This window comes from Perna viridis, chromosome 13 (assembly GCF_037379345.1).
Source record: "Perna viridis isolate PV_CMFRI_1.1 ecotype Kerala chromosome 13, ASM3737934v1, whole genome shotgun sequence".
Lineage (NCBI taxonomy): Eukaryota > Metazoa > Mollusca > Bivalvia > Mytilida > Mytilidae > Perna > Perna viridis.
The window spans coordinates 11,581,109-11,602,013 of record NC_142457.1 but is presented as its reverse complement, the minus strand read 5'-3'; the positions used below and the strand labels follow the sequence as shown (position 1 = coordinate 11,602,013).

Here is a 20,905-nt window from a genome sequence, read left to right as displayed (position 1 = left end):
ATTTTCTTCCCTGTAATCATCCCTTTCTTCAATAGACAGCTGAAGGCATTAAGTCGGGATGAAAAGATAGATTACAGATCTTGAGAGGGCTTAAAGAAAATGTATACGTTTGAACTATGTGATATCAGGTTCTGTTGTGGTATTCTACGTCAAGTTTATACCAATAATCATAACTGTATACTTCTGACACGCTCACCTTCCTTCCAATATCGGCGTGTGTGACAATTAATTTAAAAAAAATAAAAAGATGAAGAAGCATCTAACTTTTTTTTCATGTTATTTCGTGCTTTTATCTCTATATTTGTATTTTTTATATATCATGGGGTCATTGGGTCAATCGGAAACATTTCAAGAGCAAGTTATACATGTTATGAAACAAGTAACGAACATTATTATTTTATAATATGTATTACCAAAACAGTATTTCATACGATTTATTATAAGGATGAGCATGGAAATAACGAAGATATGTGATCTAATAATCCTGAAAGATTATCAAAAGAAATAATGAAGATATTTAAGAGAGCAAACTGGGCGGAATCAACATACAAAGAGTAATCAAGGAAACCAAGGTTATAGCGGTAATCAAAAGAATGTAATTCAGGGACAAAGACCAGACATGGAAAACAGACATACACAACAAAGAACATAAAGTAACTAAAATCATACATACAAAGTAACAAAAGTAAAAGAGCAAATCGGACTCCACTAACAACTGGGAGCATGGACCAGGTGCACCGGTAAAGTAAGCGTCCTCTGCTTTTCTAGAAACACCCGCCGAGTTGTTCATAAAAAGTCAAGTCCGGGGTAGACAAACGAGGAACGAGGAAAGTAAAAATATAACCCGTTGAATAAATCAGTTTTCATGGTGCCGATGAATACACCATAACCAGTTCATGATGACAACCATAAAACTTCTGTAGTGATGACTTCAATCTTGTAGCAGCATAACCCTGTTCCAGAAGCCTATTTGTTAGAGTTCAAGCGCGATACAAAAAGTCTGCGTAGTTTCGGCAAGATCTGGCATAACGTATGAGTTGTGATATGAACACTCCATACGCAGGAGCCGCAGATGAAAGGAAAGTTGACAATTCTGAATAAAAAGTCATCACGTTTGTCGTAAAATGTGGTCAATAGTTTACCTTTACCATCGATTTCTAAGTGTAGGTCAAGATATGAGGCTGACTTCACTGTGTCTGTAGTATCCTTTATCTGGCACAATATTTAGTATTTGGTAAAATACATCTTTAGCACGAAATGTTTCGAAATGTCCTATCGATGTTGTGTTCAGATATTAAATGTAGTGATCTTTAACTTTTTCATTTACGATTTTGATCGCATCATAGCTTCAAATATTAAAGAGAAATATAAAATGATATCAATATTGCGCTTATTGATACCTAATAAGCGTAAACCATTTACAAATAATTTGCAACGAATTTCTCAATTTTTCCAACAATCAATGAGGTATTTAGTGCCTAATTAATCTCTTTAGTCAAGAAGTTCATAGTTCACGTTGTTTTCTATCTCCTATATATTTCTGTTCAATCAACAATTATCGTTTTGGACAGCTATATTGTGATGATGAGATAACTCATTTGATATACTGAATGATTCTAAGAGAGAGACCCACTGACGGAACAAACTGTCATTTCCGGATCGTAAATTCATGATCATAGCAGGTAAGTAATAACTATGTTTTAAATATTTCAATATTCATTTTTTTTTAAATTTCAATGTTCACCTTTTTATATTGAAATATATGGTTCATAAGGCTAAATAACGATGTTACTGGCACATTAAACAGACGTAGACCCATTTATTCCATACAGTACATACAGGTGCTCCTTAGTTTGTTGCTCATATGCTTAATAGATATAAATTCGTTAACAATAGATGAGCATTGATGTAAAATAAAATAGATACAACTTAGTATTGATAAATTTGGTGGTATTTTGAGTGGCGCATTTTATATCTATGAACACAATATTAACATCAAACAGTTTTCAATTCGATAGTGTTAAAACATGGGATTGATAATTTGACTAAATTTGCTTTAAAATTACAGTGGAGGTGTTGCCTATGAAAACAACCGTCCCATGTTACATAATCTTAATATATAAAGGGTTTAATTCAATATTGAAGGATGTTTTTTTGCTAGAAGAAAAAAAACAATACATAAATAACAACAAATAAAACGAACACAACCAAACAACATTGGAATAAAAAAGGGAACAGATGAAAAGCCACAAATGCATCATCATATAACCATTATTCAAATAGTAAATAGAGATCACCAAATGGCATGTAATAAGTGTAAACACACCTCTGAGTAAGTTCTGATAGGCCTCGAAAACAAAAGTAATAAATTCCACGGTAACAGAACGATTACATTCCTTCAAAATAAACTTAAAAATCGAATAATGACACGAACACACATTAATTGGCAGTGTTGACATAATGGCGAAGACATTCATTTCCAATCGAGTGTCATGCTGTTAGCGTAGAGGATAACTTTGAATAAGTGGACAAACATCCGACAAAAACTGAAATTGGAATATAAGTTTTTCTCTAACAGCAATACATATGTATCATATACTTTAACTACATTAAAAGGTTTTTGTTTTTTGTTTTTTTGTTTTTTGTTTTTTTGCTTTGTTTTTGTAATTATTATTTCAGTACCATTTGTTGATGTGTTGCAAAAATAAAAACATATTGAAATAAAATTGTGAAAGTAAGTTTTTTTTGCGAATAGCATGAGTTATGTGCCGTTACCTACAACTTCAATTACAAAAATCACAAGCATAAATGCTCGTTGTACAAATAAACAACAGCGCATACTATATATTTCTGAAATGCTAAAATAAAAGGAAAAACAAATACATATTACTTATTGGTCTTTTTGAGAATCATGAACATTTTGTTATATGTGATACACTCTCAAAAGGCTACAATTTTTTTTTTGTTATTTAGTTGTTTTATGAGTCCATATAGTCAAATGTATATATTTTTTATTCCAATCTGTCTACCTCCTTAAACTTGTTAAATTTCACCAATGTCCAGAGATTAGAATAACAACGCATAACAAAAGGAACAACTTTAGTATAATCGTTAATTACAGCACTAATTGAAATATTGTAAATATTCAGTGTTGAAAATAGTTGGTTAAAGTATTTTAATACATATATATATTTATGTATACCTTGAAAATTTTGTTCGCAATGATCGACCCTTAAAGTCGTGCGAAATTTAGTTTTCTTTTGAGCGTTCATTTAAAGCTCTATTTAATGTTCAATAATTGTGTTATTATCTAAAAAAATCTATAAAATCCTTTTGTCAAATAACCTTCTGGTTTTTAAATTCGTTACTGTAACGGTGATTTTTTCATATAACCGTTGAATAATTAATGCCAATAAGATAATTTGTCTGCCTGAAAGAATTTAAAATATCCTTCCCAAAATAATCAATAAAACCACTGATGGACGTATTACTGTATTTAAAAAAATATGACAACGCATTCAAGTACAAAAATAAATAATCGTACCTTCAAAATAATCCGAAACTAAAAATTAATCTGCCTCGTAGCAGCGTTGAATCAAAGGTCGACAAGAATGAAACTGAAAAGCATCTGTCATGTGTTATTAATGGTTTTTACAGCACGAGATCCTTTTTAGCCAATCATCTTCATTATGTGATTAATTGGTTGAAGCTTCAAAGACTTTAGTGTAGGCATTGATTTGAAGAACAAATATAATATTGATCAATTCCGGAACAAGCATATCCGGAGAAGTATTGCCGACTTCCCATCCGGATATTAATATAAGAGCAAATTTTCCTTTTGGAATAAGTTATTGTTTCTTACTATTTAAGTGGCTAATCACTGTTATGTAGTACAATATAAATCAATTTAAAAAGGTGGGAGCCTATGAATATAAAACCATAATTTGATGAATGGGAAAGGTTAAAGGTTACAAAGTGTTCTGAGGATGGCTTGGTTTACGGACTTATGATAGCTTTGCATGACTACGTTGTTTATGTTCCGCTCTTTTAAAAAACAATCTATCGCGTCTTTAAATATGTAACTTTTGAGAAAAAAAAATATTTACATTAAAATGCATATAATGATACGGCAATGATAGGGCGTTATTCTATTCTATCGAATTATCATTATCACATAGTTAGGGTGATGATGACGTACGATAACATTGACAAATTGTCTTTGCCACTTAGCTAGGGGGAAAACGGCAGTGTTTAAAATACAATCACGATACTTTGCAAAACCAATGTCCACAAACATATAGAGAAATAAAGAACAATTGAAAGTACATGTGTAGTCTACTATAAACAAGTTGACTTAAAATTCATACATCAGTGAAGATTCCATTAATGCAATCAGAAGGATTCATAATACCAAAATTATTAAATTCAACCTTCCTTAATTTTAATTTACAAATGGCTATTTTTTTCTTATTATATTACATTTTATATTTAGATCCAAGTCAATTGATGTAGATATCATAATTTGTGATAAGTAGTAGTAATAACAACTTCATTGTTAACAACGAAACTCAAACCAATGCAATTTATTTATGGTGATTTTTTGTAATACGAAAATAATTACAATTGTACTTCACAGGTAAAAGCCATACGATAAAAGTAAAAAGGAACATTTAATAACAATACTAAAACTTTAACTTCATACCGACACTCAGTACAAGCGAAATGCAAGAGTGTACACTATCACAAAAAACAGGGACATATATACGATATAAACTCGGAACAGCTGTTAACAGCACGAATACTCTCCAATTCAGGTGCACGTGATTAAGAGAACAGACGTTCACACTATCAAATATCAGTACAGGCGTCCGATTTAAAGAGCGGGGACCTCAACGCTTTCCAATTAGAAGCACTGAAAAGCATACACCATTGATTTCTGAAACAATCTAAAGCGTAACTGCAATTACACGTTATATTTTAACACCAGAATCGATGTATTTTTAACATACGTAAAGCATATTACTTAATCTTATTGATATTCACATTTAAGAAATATGTATATACATATTATGGTATTGTTTACACTCAGTCTACTTTGTCAGTAAATCAAATTTTAAGTTTAAACAAAGTTAAGATTAAACATGGTTTCCTGTAGTACATTTGTTAATCACTTTAGCATACACAAACAATGAATATAATATGGTTGCAAGATCTTCGACTCTGAAGTTATAATTTCACTATTCTGTACTATAAATATATGTTAGCTTTGTCTTATTCATATCTACTTGTGTCATCAACAAATGAAACTACTGCAGCGATTTGGTAGTACTCTCTTGATAGAAAATCAAAATGTTTCTATTGAAATGCAGCATTTAAATAAAGATTTGCATCAACGTTAAGCTTAAACTCGCAATTTAAAGAATATTGAATAAATCATTAAATGATTATATGAAAATTTGACAGCGTGAATGTGTTATATAATAACTGCTTAGTTACAACTTAAAACATCTTAAAACATAACTTCGTGTATATAACAATCTCACTAGCAGACATTACAACAAGTTTTCCATATCCAAATCTATAACAATTTTATTCATAAATGAATGTATGATCCATTTTTTCCATTTGACTACTTCTATCACAAATTGGATGTGGTGTAATATTTCAGGATTGACTTCAAAGTCATGTAACACTTAACCCCGGGAAAGTGACCCAACACCATCAAAATAATACCGTCCATTATCGCGTATATAACAAGAGAAATCAATTTCATAAAGACACATAGAGAACTCCGTGCAAAATGATTTTGATACAGACATCTATTCAAACATTAACAGGCTTTATATTGTAAATTGTGATAAATTTTGATTATGTTCAGGCTGATGAAAAAAACATAGTTTATATTTATATCTAATCATTTCAGCATGGAAAAGCAAAAAATGGAAACTTACAAATTCAGATACTTAAGTATTTGTCATTGTATTTGTGGTATTAGTTCAACAAGTTGTGATATTATCAATGTTGCAGTATAAGTGGTAATAAATTCATTATTGTCATATCATTGAATGAACACCACACACACACAAAGAACCAACAGACGCCGACGGAGAAGGTTAACAAATGATACAATTTGCTGTCTTTGTAAATAAAACAAAAATAAAATCTTGATTCCTTGTTAATGTAATACAAGTTTATAATTTCATTTGATATATTTTAGAAGGAGTGCAATACCTATACCATAACACTACCATGATTTATGCATTACGGTGGACAATACATGTAACACAATTTTAAATTAATGAAATAGATCTAGGGTAAGGGACACAACTCTTACAAATCGTTGGAACGTTTGTATTCAGCATTTTACATCAATCTCATGAAGCATTAAAGTGACTTTGACTGATTTCATTTTATTTCAAAGGAAGACTTGAAAGGCTTTGGTGAAATTTAATATGATACAAACATATCAATGATTTTAACAGTGATGTCCCTTACCCCAGGTCCACCTCCTTAACGTAAAGAAACTGGGGTAATAATGCAGACGAAATTATCATTAAAATACAATCCGTATAACACAATATAAACAGAATCATGTATCAGATCCATCAGTTAGTTTTAAAGACTTCATGGTTCCGAAATTTCGTCTTTTAAAAACAATATTACACGTTTCGGTTGAAAACAAACTGCACATACGCATGTTCGACAAATCTAATTCATCCACATTTGTATCCTCAAAGTACAGAATAACCCGATAACCCATACATTTCCTGTTCCGTGTAGTGCATTACCCTTGCTAAGGCATTAAAATCAAAATGCTACAAGTTATAAATCGAAGAATAAATAGCCATTTTCAAATTTAGGAACAATTTTCTCTAATTTACAAATACTCAGAATGATAGAAAACAATTATGTAAACAAGCCTTTATTCCCTGTTGCTTTGCTCATGTAGATTAATTGAGCAAACTTAAACTGAAATTTCGTCATTTGAAACTACTTAGGTGGAACTCATCAATTTCAGTTGTAAATTTCTGTGAATACATAACAATATTTTCCAATGGAAAACTGATATTTGCGGAAGCTTAATAATTTCAAAGAACCTTGTTTTATTGGTAAAATGGATTTGATTTAGAATCAATTGAAACATTATTTGTACCGGAAGTTGTGTAAATGATAAAATGTAAAAACGGTTTTGACACAAGTCCTATAAAAATCGTGTTTTCTGACATTTCGTTTGTTTTACTTATAGATCATGTTTGTACCTTGTACGATAGCTCAGTTTGAATAAAAGTAAGCATGAAGGCTAGTGAATTTCATGTTATTATATAGTAATAAATATTTTCCTATTCAAATCAATAGAAAGCAAAGCATGCAATATATCCCGGTATTTGCATGAAAACTTTCATTCGTATCCGAAAAAAAATCGGAGACGCTCCGAATATGTTTTTAAAAATTATTGCACTTTTGTCGTTTGCTAAAAAAAAATGGCTGATTGGGATATTGACAGTTGTTACAAAATACGGAATTGGAAGAAATACCACAAGAGGAGGCAAAAAATGCTGTATTAGAAGTTGACCGACAAGGAGTCAAAGGCTTTATAGACAAGCAGAAAAAGAAATATACTGTAAATTGTACAAAAAATGACTTAAAACTGCTGTAAAAGTATCTCGTTCAGAAAAATGAACACCGGAGCATCGAAACTATGCCAGTGACCTTGACGCATATTAACAAAGAACAAATGCATTCCTTTCAATTTTACTACAATTTAGCAAACAATCATAAATTCATATTGCACTAGTTCATATATTTATTATGCATCATATTTGAACTAGTGCAATAAAACACATACCACGTGGTAAAATGCATTATATCCAACAAATTAGTATAATGTTAACTGAAATATATATTACTATATAATAAAAGGGTCATTGCATGAACACTGGTATATATTGTCCCTCACAGAATATTATATTGCACTCGCAAGCTCGTGCAAAATAATATTCTGCTCGCGACAATATTCACCAGTATTCATGCAATTACCCAATAATATAACATATATTGAACAATTGTTTGCAAGATCAAATTTTATTTGTTTTGATTATTGGGAACACTATGTTCATAGTGTATTAAGAGCACGTGTCCATTTATTATGTGTTTTTCATGTGTTAGTAGTTGTTGGATTATATCATTTTGTCCATATATTAAATTTTTGATATGTCTGTTTTCAAAACAGTTTATGTTTATCATACCTTTGAAAATACTTGCCGTGGTGGTAAATGACAAAATAATCCATGAAGTCTTCAATTTTTAGCGAAAATGTCCTTGAATTACTTTTACAAAAAGTATGAAATATTGCAAAATTTGAAAAAAAAATTGTTTCATGGTTTCTATGTGTGAATATAGTTTTAATTGTGTTTTATTTTATTATTTTTCTGTTATCTCATAGATTTATATTTGTGTATCAACTCATCATTGTGGGATTTTCCCAAACTCCCAGTAGGTCTCTTTAACATCTATTCAAATTGATAATTAACAACTCCTCGAAATTACAACTATTTCGATAGGATATTATTTTCACTAAATCAATTATGTATATTCTAACGACACCCAGATGATATGAAAATTATTTTAAAGCTCATTTATTACAGTGGTTATTTGTAAAATCAATAGGTTGACCAGTCAATTACTGAAAATCGGTCAGGTTTCGGTTTAATTAACCTGCCTAATTAATTTGTCTTATTACCTATTTACTTACCTATGAACAAATTTCAATAATTTTATGGAGGTGTTACTTCAAAAGTTTTTTTAAGATTAACATTCGCAGCGTTCGAAATGTGATTGATAGTTAGCATTGACTTATTCTTCTTCATCTGATACTATTAAGGTAAAAGCCTTTAAAGGAATCTAGCAGCATTCATAAGAATGGGATATGCACGTTTAAATTGACCGGCCCTTCCCGTCGGCAAATATGTATGCTTCCTTCAAACAACTTTAAAAATATCCATAACATCAACAATTGTAAATTTTAAAAAAGTGTTCAAACATATTAAACGTAAGGTTCTGTTTGTAATTTTAACTTATTGTGTTTTGTGTCTTGTGTCTCGTGTTTTTTTTTTTTTTTTTTTTTTCTTGTCTTTTTGGTTTGTTTCTTCTGCTGCTATGTCCCTTAAGGCGAGGGGCATAGATGAATTTACGAATTTCAGTGTTCTTAAAACAGTTTTGTCATGTTGTAATAGTACATTTTGTTTTTACTTCGTGTTTTTACGTCTGTTTTGTTAAATGGTGCACCTTCATCCTTAGTTTATTTCGTGTAACGTTTTACTACATGTTTATTTTTAGATATTTTCGGAATTTTTTATAAATTTGATGAAGATTTAAAGAAAAGAACTTATTAACATTATAACAATAAAAATCATATAAGTTTATTCTGCGAATTCCATATCTTATTGTATCAATTTAAGTATAGCATTTACAATATGAAATTTCCAATATGTGTTGGCATAAGGATTATCATTCTAATAAATCTTTAATTGTCCTTAAAATACGGAAATCGCACCACGTTTGGAATTCAGATCATTCCTAAAATATATTTGGTTAAAATTTTTTTCACTTTTATTACCAACGTACATAATTGTGTGATGTACCATTTTCAGACATCGGGTAACTCAATATTCTAAATTGCACTAAATTACCTCGTTAAATAGAACCACAAAAAGCATCCTTAAAAACCTACGTTCGCGGTATCAAATTTGTCTTTACTGAATGAAGTCACTCCCGTTAACGTCACAGACGCTAATAATTTGACCAATCACAAAATGCGTAGTATCAATAAAAGCAGTACCGTGTCAAACATCCAAAACGAGGATTCAATTAATACGCTTATATCGATTGGTTGATGAGAAGCTTAAAGTATTTAACAAACATTTGGTATTGTTACAATTTAAATTTTTCTTTGGGATAGCACGTAGTTAAACCTGAAGTCCATTAAAACGAATTAAATAATTAATTTCTCATTTTTGAAAATGTGCGTTCAGAAAGATGACTGTTATTTGTGACATTACAAAAGCACGTGTAACCAGTGATTTAACATTTAGTTTTCAATAACGACAAGTTATAACACGGAGGCATATTCAAATTTAATTATTAGTCCGTGGAGAAACTAAGAAAATACTTTAATTTCGTGTGAGATATACATTACTAAGTTTTTAAAATCTGATCAGTTTTCGAGGTTTCTGTCGTTTAAACCTTTCCGTTAGTTTGGTGCGGTAAGTATTATCTTTTATCATTACTTTTTTTTTTAAAATAGTAATCAAATTTTTGAAACATTAAAGTAAATAATTTCACTTATTTCTAGATAAATAACTATACAAGGAATGAAGTTAACTCAGTGAGTTAATATCTAATTAAACATTATGCACTATAACAAAAGCAAACGTGCACGTGCAGAATTGTACATCATTTAATTCATATAATCAGGTACATTAAAACTAAATTAAAAGTTATAGAATTACATCGATACAATCATGATATATTTTGGAAACTGTTAATAATTTAAATAGCGCAATTAACAACAAAGTTTTATATCAAAAGTCAGAGGTTAGTTAATCATTAAAAAAGTTAATATGTAAAAATTGTCCTTCATGGTTAGTTTGTTTTGTTTAAGTATGTTCGGTTTCACACAAGAAATTATCCTATTCGGAACGCAATATTGAGCTGATTTAAGGTAAAAAATATTGAAATATGCCCTTAAGCCATTTTACTATCAAACATGGTTCAGAAGATTTTACTTCTAAATTTGATAACCGACAGATTCTAAGAAAAAATAAAGTAATAATCTGTACCTAGCCAGCAGACAATACTTAGCTAAGTTATGGCTAGAATTGTTAATAATATAAATATTTGTTGCATTTTTTGTCAATTTTATTGTTTTTTAACTGTCCTGGCTCCCTGATATTTTCTGTATCAGGTAATTACTTAAAAACATTGACTATTGTCAATGATAACGGTACGTCAATCAACTGTGACTTCGCCGATTAACAAAACAACGTCAATTTTAATATCTCGATCACCTCGCCTTACCTGTGACGATTTCTTTCTCGATTTTCAAACATTCGTTATTCTGTATTTATCGAACGCTCAACAATGGCAAGAGTTAGTTAAACTGGCTATCATAGATTTTTTTCGCAATTTTACCTCTGGCCGCTAAGCGCATACTGTTCATTATCCTATTCGTCAACGCAAACTTAAAAAACAACAATAAGAGTAAAAAATAAGTTAAACATGTACATCTATTGCTGCCATAACCCATACGTATCAAATATTTACAAATGCGACAATTTCACGAGCATAGTAAAAATTCAATTATGAATACACGACAAATTTCATAAAGATGTACTGTACAAGTAATTCTTGAAACACTGATGATTAATGTACTTTTAATTGGTTTCAAACAACACATATTTCAAGAGGATAATTATCAAGTGATGCTTGTTTTCCTGAACAACATAATTGCATTTAGACAAATTTCTCTTAACAATACAGCATTTCATTTGTCAATTGTATTCCATTCCTAGACTATCAAGAAAATATGAAAGACTTATTTTAGTATGTCCTTGCTGACCGTAACGTTTCGTGGATATAAATGAGAATTTATAGATTAAAATTGCAGAATTTTTCAATTTATCATTGGGTTATATTGCGCGAAGATAACGAAAAACACCAACGAAACAATACGTTACAGAAGTCTAATGAACAAATCGACTTCGTTCATTTCGTAAACAAAATTTAGTTTACTTAAGTTTAAAAAGTACATGTAATGTCTGCAAAGTATACTCTATCGTGTATATAAATCATTTCCCAGCCTCAATGGAAAATTGACATGTAGATCGTAATAGACAAATAAAAAAAGTTACAAATATATTTAAATTGTCACAAATGTTGAAAATAACACTACTGCTTCCAAATTACACTTTTATTTTTAGAAATACTATCAAATCTACAGAGTGTTGATTTGTATTAAACTCAGTTTCCGACATACGATGTTAATTAAGAGATTTTTTGTGTATTATTTGTTGCAATTTCGTCGGAAATGTGATTTTCAATATTTGCAAAAAAACTCCCGCATCAGTATTTTAAAATCCATTATACAAGCTATCACTATTGCAATTTTATGTCAGTAGTTTTGTTTTTTTTAAGAATAGTACATTATTGCAATATATTTTCAATCCAAAATCAATATTTTCTATGTTCAAATATGCGTTCAAGTTAGAATTTCCATTTCCCTTTGTGTAAGAAGGCATTCATACTACCGATTTAAATGTTGATCCATTAAGTTTGCATTGAATATAACATGTACGCGTGCGTTTACAATAATCATATTAGATAATATCCAATGATTTCCTGTTATTCAGCTATACTTAAAAGAGCTCTGGTCATCGCATATGGAGAGTACAAATGCGTGTAGGGAAGAGGAATTGTGACACACCTCTATATTGGTCTAATTACGATAACTGATTACCATATATCACATCACAAATAGTATTCCCCTGTCACTTCACAAGGCATTCGATAGGTAGCAGGAGGAGTATATAACAAGACAAAGAGTCTATATTTTTTTCGTTTGGATTCAATTTCAAATTTTTTTCAGGCCTTTTTTTAATATGATTGAAATTTAAATGTTCTTTATTTTACATGACTTTTTCTTTTCAAGAATAATTCTGCTTACCCAATCCCCTCCCCTTAGTTTGTTCTTTAGTACGTCCTAAGACTTTATAGGGCTTGTAAGCTTCATTATATTTTCCTTATTTCCTTTCCGGAATTTCTGGTGTAGAACGTAATGCAATCCGAAGACCCATTCCGTCTGCATTTTATTGTTTACGCCCAGGATCTCGTAACGCTGAATAACTATGCAAATTGTTTTATCTTATGCTTCTCTTAACATTTTTATCATGCAAAACTACATATTTGTCATTTTTATCGATATTTATACACGAAAAGATGCTTTGCTAATAAAATTGAGCTCAATGATCTGTTAATACCGTATATTACTGCATTTGATTGGTAAATGAGGTCTCATTCACATAAAACCACGGACTCACGTGACGAGTCATACATATCCTACTGCTTTTGCTACAGTCAGTTTAGTCTCTGTTGTTATGAAATATTTTTCCTGAAGGTTTTATGTAAATTAATACACTGATTACGAGTATAATATATTTAAAAAAAATAATACTTGTATTTAACAATACTATAGTTACTACAAACAAATAACTCATTCCAGTATGACCATTCATATAGATAATGACTATCTTGAATACCGTGTAATTTTCGCATCACTCACATCCAATTACAGGTTTACAAAAATAGTAACAAAAATTGCTTGGTTTATGAATTAACTTACAAACTAAATACAACTTTAATTTAACTTAATCTCAACTATCAATTTAACAAGTTTCTGTTATGTGAAAAAGGTTAGAGTGTTAAATTCTTTTGATATTTTAAATACTCTAGATCACATTCAATGAACGCCCCCGTCATTAGATTGAGAAAAATAATGATCTGAAAAGCTGTAATGAAAATAATATTTCATGACATTGTGACTGATTATCGAGTCCAAAGCTCCAAGTAATTATATATCAATTGAATAGACATTATATGGATATTTTTGAGAGACAATTTGAAGTGAAAAATGTTTGTTTTTCATCAAAACAATCATATTTTGACATTTAATTCCCGCGAGGAGAGTTCGATAATTTTAATTAACCAAAGGTGATTCTATGAATCAGGGGGCAAGTTTCAAATAGTCCATCAGTAGCGTTTCTGTTTGTTTAATTACCGATAATCTAAAAAGCTTTCTAAAAACGATCATTTTTGTTTCAATCCACAGTTAACCTATAACACTCGGAAGCAATAGTACACAAGCACATAAAAAGTCTTCAAAAGATATATTCGTGGTAATACTGTTTGTACGTTATCTTTCAATTATATTTACATATAGTAAGATTGACTTTAAGGCTTTGTTATCAGCTGTTATGTGGAATAAGTGCATATCGTCTTGAGTTTTTGGCAGCTAGTTTATAATAACAATTCAAACTATATCTTTTATAGTTTCCTTCAAGTACAATCAGTTTGGTAAAATCTTTATTTGCAGCACAGAACTTTTTTTCAATATGGATAAAAATAATGTTGTGACTCATCTGAGTACATCTGCAATCTAACTGGAAAGTACGCGAATTATTGATAATATATCTTGTGAATAACCAATTACAAGTAAACATAAATAGGTACATATGCAAACAGTAATCAAAGGAACTAAAGTTATAGCAGTAATCAACAGAATGTAATCCAGGGACAAAGACCAGACATGGAAAACAGACATACACAACAAAGAACATAAAGTAACTAAAATCTCACATACAAAGTAACAAAAGCAAATGAGCAACTCGGACTCAACTAAAAACTTGGAGTATGGCCCAGGTGCATCGGTAGGGTAAGCGTCCTCTGCTTTTCTAGAACCAAAGTCAATATTCACCTGATTCCTGTTAAAACGAAAATGTAAATACCATTCCATACAAAAATACAGGAAATGTAAGTACCATTCCATACCAAAATACAGAAACTGTCTGTAGAAGATGTTAGTGCTCGTGTAGAAAACCCACCGAATAAAGATTGTTTTCCCCAAGACTGACTACATGTATATGGTCGGTCAATATTGCGGAATTAGAACAAGAAGTAGTTTTGTGAGGGTTTTTTAAATGTATCAATCACCTCCCTTTCTGAGTATTAGAACATTTTTGACCCTGAATATTTCTGTGTGTCCCTATGTAACCAAGAAGATTTTAAATCACACTAACAATAATGCAATACCATGACCAATAATACACAATGTATGGATCTCGATTCAAATATTTCTAAATTTATCCTTAATGTATTTTATTTATTTATTAATTGGTTACCAAAATACATTTCAGTTTGTACTAAAATTAACTAAGAGCAAACAATATTTTATGTATACTTTTAATTATCTGATTTGAACAATAGCAGTTCATTTGTAGATCCAAATTTTGTATTATTTTTTTTTAAATCGTTTAACAATGACAATCAACCAAATATGTTGTTCTGTTTAACTCGTGGTTGTAAATAAGTGAGCATTTCCAAACATGTAATTAGAACTTGTTTATTTTTTTTTCAGAAATAACAAGAAAGACACTTAACCATGCGATTCTGTGGAGTACTTGCCTTAATTAGTTTATGGGTTGTTATCGTAGATAGTGCACCAGGATTGATACGGCATAAACGAGGATTTTTAGCAGGTGTACATGACAGAATGGGACATGGGTTTGGTAAACGAACAGATCCTTCATTAACAGATTACCTGGAAGATATAGATAAAGAGTAAGTAATTACACTAGCTATTCATTGGCGGTTCCAACGGGAGAGAGTAGAAAACCCCTTTTTGTTGGAGGACGGTTTTTTTTTTAATTATGTGCAAAACGTGAGCTATAATAAACTGACGCTGGCCTGGAAACTCCTACGGACTACTATTTTAAAGATTCTTCGTTCAATTCAAATACATGTTAAAGAATAACAAAGCATTAGTTTATAAACTTTATTTTGAAGTACTATTTGTTAATTGCGAGATAATTGATTTCGAGAAATTAAAATAATTGACTCATTGCATACAACCATACATATTTAATAACTACTTTCCGTTATACTTCGTTTCCCTCCGCACATTGATAAGTTGTGCCTCAAGTGATTCGACTATGATCACTGCAAATCTGTAAAACTATATCAGTAATACTGTTCAAATATGTATAAACTGGTGTTGTTAATAACTGAAAAGGTAGTGTGAGTAAAAGCTTTGGAGAAGCGACTGTACATCGGAAGATGAAATGATAACTAAGAAACCAAGGAAACACCTGATAGAATATATTATTTTATCGGTCTTTTCAATTGACACATACCTTAGAACATACCTATTTACAGTATTTCATGTTATTTCATTTTGGTTTTAAATTAATATTAATTTTATTAAAAAAACTACCATCAAGCTTCTGCGAAAGCCCAATTTATTTTATAACATACTTTTTGTCCGACTTCCACGTATTTATTGTGTGTTTTTTTTAATACTCAAATGACTTTTTTCAATTTTAAGGAGGTAGACCTAGGGTAAGAGACACAACTCTTACACATCATAGGAACATTTGTATTCAGAATTTTACACCAATCTCATGTAAGCATCAAAGTAACTTGGATTGATGTCATTCTGTTTCAAATGAAAGCGTGATAGGCTTCAGTTAATTGAATATGAAACAAACATATCACTGATTTCAAGAGATTTCAATGTCCCTTACCCTAGATCTACCTCCATAAATCATTTATATTTTTTTCTAAAGACATATCAGTACCATCTCGATACCTTTTATTTTGATCCTCTGAAAACCTCGTCTCAATCAAATTCAGAACTACGATTTCTATTGAAAAACATAATAACAAACCCCAATACCTACTAACCTAATCCCTATTTTAAAGTCCAAATCCTATATAAAGGGTTATTTACCAAAATATTTAGATTATAAGCCATTGAAAAGTTCACACAAATGATCCAATACGAACATAACAGAATATGGCAAAGTGATAAAATGAAGATGAAGGACAAATTTTATTTCTTTCCTTTGTACACATGTAACTCAATTTCCATGAAATAATTTTGTATAGCTCGACCGAGTGTAATAATAAGAGGTTTAGGATGCATACAAAGGCCTTTCAGATTTAGCATTTTTCAATTATTCAAAATTTGAAATTGAGCAAATCTGAGCGTTAATGTATTGAGAAATTGCTATGAAAATGTGCATATTAAACTGTTATTGCATTGTTCTGACTACAACAGCGTTATTTCAAATCAAGAACTATACATGCTTTATTAAACTTGACAATTTACACCATCCAGATCGTGCACAATGCTCTTAAATTATGGTAAATACAAATCCAATATCAGAATGGGTCATCTATGCATGCATACAATAACAATTAATATAGTTCAAAACAGCAACGATTTCGATGAATAATAAATTAATCCTTATAATCTGGTTATTTTGTTTTTGTTTTTTTTTCCCTTTATGGACTGGGAGCTTTTTTTTAAGAAAAATTGTTGATTTCATATCTACTAATAAAGCGAATACAAACCTGTGAAACAGTGTCACTATTACTCTGTAGAATGAATGATTTTTTGTATTTATTGATGAAAACTCTCGTGGTTTCACCAAATTCCCTTGGATCGTTGATTATTTAAGTTTAGGATTTCAGCACATCCTTAAAGTTTATGGTGAACTGATTGTTGTGTTTGTGTGTATCAATTTAATTGATCTTTCAATTTTTTGTTTCCGTTTGCACCAATTTGCTTACCATAGTTTTCCTTTCCTCTTTCCCCTACCCCGACTAAACCTAATAATAAATACCTCGGTGGGTATGATATTTACCATACTTGTGCACCATGTCCATGCTGCCAGGATATAATGGAGTTCGAGTTGCTCATTTATACGCGATATTTTAGTAATATCATGTTATTTGTTTTGCGTTCTTTTGATTTCCCTTAGAATCATGGTCCCCTCAGTTCTTAATTTGTCCTAAATGACTAAACTGTTCTTTCACAATTTATTAGGTTATCATTGGTATAATAAAACATGTAGATGAGTTTAAATATATATTTAGATAAACACATCAACCAAATCATTTTACTCAGTTTTAATGAACTTTATGAGTAAAATTTGAATCGAGACTCTTTATTTCGTCTATGTTTTAGCCTCCATTTTATTGTAGATTAATAGTCGATTTAACGTCTCCTTCTATACCGTATCATAGCATTTACTCACAGTATTTGCATTTTATTAATCGGTAGTGCATTGCATCTCCATTTTCACTGCCTAAACATAACATCAATATTTAGAATTAATTCTTCATTTGATAGCTCGCCTCAGGTGTTAAGTATGCTTAATTTTAATGATACATTGGGTTATTTTGATTAAAACCGTAACTGTTATAAAGTCATACCGCTGTTAAGCATAATTAATAAATCATCATTTTTATTGGGAGCTAATACAGCAGAACCAGACACTTTAATAGTGTTTTAATGTAATAATTAGTTAAAACACAAGTTTGTTAGTTTGAGTTTGAATTATCCGTTTTTATTTCTGTTTTGCTGGCATAGACTTTTGGCAAGTGTATTTTTATCATTCATCGAGTCATGCAATGTACATCGAACAAGGGATCGATATTCCTCTATAGGCAAGGCCTTTTAAAACAAAATGACCATATTATACGTTATTTTTTTTAACGTTTTTCGTTTCAGAAGACATATTATATATTATATATTGTTTTAGAATATGTAATATTGTATGGATTGCAAACTAATTCAGTTTCACATACATCAGGTATCTCAATTATTTCCTTGACCAAAAAAAACCAAAAAACAAAAAACAAAACAAAAACAAAAAACACAGGTGAATGTATGTTCTGACTTACAACTGAAACACCCTATTCAGGGACCTTTAAATTTTGATCAGACTGCTGGGCCGGTTAAATTGTGTCTTTAATACTATTACAGCTACACAGAATGATTTTCGAGAATTGTACAGGTGCTGTGCAGGAATTTGTTGTAGTGTATTGTTATTTTGTTTTAATTTATGAAAAGACATTTATGCAAATACAGCAGGAATGAAGCATTAATCAACTTGCATGGTCGGGTCTTTTGAATAAAATTGTCAAAAGTGTATATCGTAGTGCAAAACTGTTTCCACTTTAAAGATGAAATTGATAATAAATTAATCTATCCAATGAAACATGAAAAATACTTGCTAGACAACTAGAATTTCTGCTTTGACAATTATCTATGGATGTAGATTTTTTCTGATTGATATGCCGGGTAGATACACATTTTGAAGAGGGAAGCAAAAGTGCGCTAGCCAAATACTTCAAAAGATATTGAACAGTCCATTCATGAAAATTATATTAATAAGACATACACACTTGATAATTAATATATAGCCAAGTATTGAAAATCTGTATATTGCTTTGTGGCACGTTAAGCTTGGCTTAATATATGTATATTCAGAAACACTATCTGCCAAATTGATCTTTATTTTTTATTTTAAAAAATGCTTTCATTGTAATTAAACTTAATTGCACAATTTACTAAACATCTAATTCAGACAACTATTAAAAAAAAACACGGTGCTTTGCTAATGTTTCAATTAAATATTCGTTTTAATCCATGGTTTTATTTCAAAATATCGATGCAAATGGATTAAGATATCAGTTGTCACTTTGATATTATATTTAGACCTTCTGTTAAAACGTTAAAATGCGTCATATTACACTTTGATTGGATTAGATTGAATAATGCATATTTTGTCAAAGGACAGAAACGCAAAACGACGTAGACACGAGTAACTCATTGAATACCCTCCCAAAAATAAAAACATATTTAACTTATAAACTGTACAACTGTAATTTCTAGTTTATTATGCAGATTTTTAAAAAAAAACAGTAAATCTATCAATTGTTGAACGGCATACACTCCCTTTTTGTTAGATTTTTTACCAAATAAATAAAAATAAAAACGGAAGTTTCCCTTTCTATATATGACTGTAAATGATATGTATATAACGGTGTTACAGTAAATCTGTAACGTTTTACCATAGGCATGGTGTGATTGACCTGTCATGTCATCATTTGTCCTACGTTGAACATTTGATAGTTGTAAAAGAATATAAGCAATATTAATATGAATACACAAGTTTCAAAGTCAGTCTGTTTAAGCGTTGGACACTGATGGAAACATGGTCAAGAAAACAAGTCCGCCTGACACTGTAATTGTACTACTTTAGTATTTGAATAATCATAGATATGATAGAAATTATTTTTTGATGCATTTCTTTGGTACAGGGAGTTATATATTCACTAAAATATTCAACTAAACAGTTTAAGAACAGTAACTTTCTTTACGTTCGATTCTAAACAATGCAAAAGGTCTCCAGAGATGCACAGCTCAAAACGTGGCCCTTTACTAAACAGGTTGGAGGAATTTATGTGTCCTACCATATGATATTTGCTAGCCTAATTGAATCTATTAAAAGTATAGATATGATCTTAATTAATATCCATAGGGAAGACATGTCGTTTCATTGACCAAGAAATGAAAGATGAGTGTGCTACAGTATTTTAATACAGTTGACTGACGAGACGGGAAATTCTGATTTTGAAATGTTCGCCTTATTTTTATTTATTTTTGTCAATTTCAGGAAGGCGGAAAGGGAAAAGAACTTAACGATTTATTTTATTTGGCCTTAAATAAGTCTGTTAAACAAAACAAAAGTTATGTTGATGGATTATTTTAAATTTTTGTTTTAAACATTTCTGATGTCTTTCATGTATTTGTATTTAAGTATCATCTTGTGCTCACCATTTAATAACTCATATCTCTGACAATATTTCAAATTAAGTTATATATGATGGTATTATGCAACCCAAACAAATTATTCCCTTTTGATAGCTAATACAAGTTGACGATGTGAAAATTGGGAACTAATTGCATATTCAACTATGTGGACTGGTTGATGCTCGAAATGTTTTAGGTGGCGATGAGCACCATTCTGAAATTATTTTCTTGATTTAATTTTGCTCTACTATAGCTCAAAATGCTCACCGACTCAGTTAATCTTACAACAGCAAAAAAAACATACACCTTGCCTCTTTTGATTTAAATTGACGAAACCCTTTCGATATTCTTGGGATGAATTGAAATAACACGTAGTTCAACAATCGCAATAAACCGTTTCTTTTCCAGCATTGCAATGTTATTCCGACGAAAAAACTCTCTGTATACCACCAGAAATATTCCTATTAAAGG

At 30.4% G+C, this 20,905-nt stretch overlaps 1 protein-coding gene across 2 annotated transcripts in view; it reads left to right on the top strand.

The window, feature by feature from the left end:
- Nucleotides 1-1,533: 1,533 nt before the first annotated feature.
- The window catches only part of LOC148599578 (uncharacterized), a 43,034-nt gene continuing 23,662 nt past the window's right edge, over nt 1,534-20,905 (top strand). Inside the window, exons 1-2 of one of the 2 annotated variants that reach the window (XM_088558042.1) lie at nt 1,534-1,682; nt 15,188-15,390. In XM_088558042.1, the coding sequence (XP_088414168.1) occupies nt 15,212-15,390 (179 nt within the window). In that variant the 5' untranslated portion in view covers nt 1,534-1,682; nt 15,188-15,211. Of the gene's footprint in view, nt 1,683-9,903; nt 10,263-15,187; nt 15,391-20,905 lie in introns of those variants that run through there. The other variant, XM_088558041.1, reaches the window with a different exon arrangement.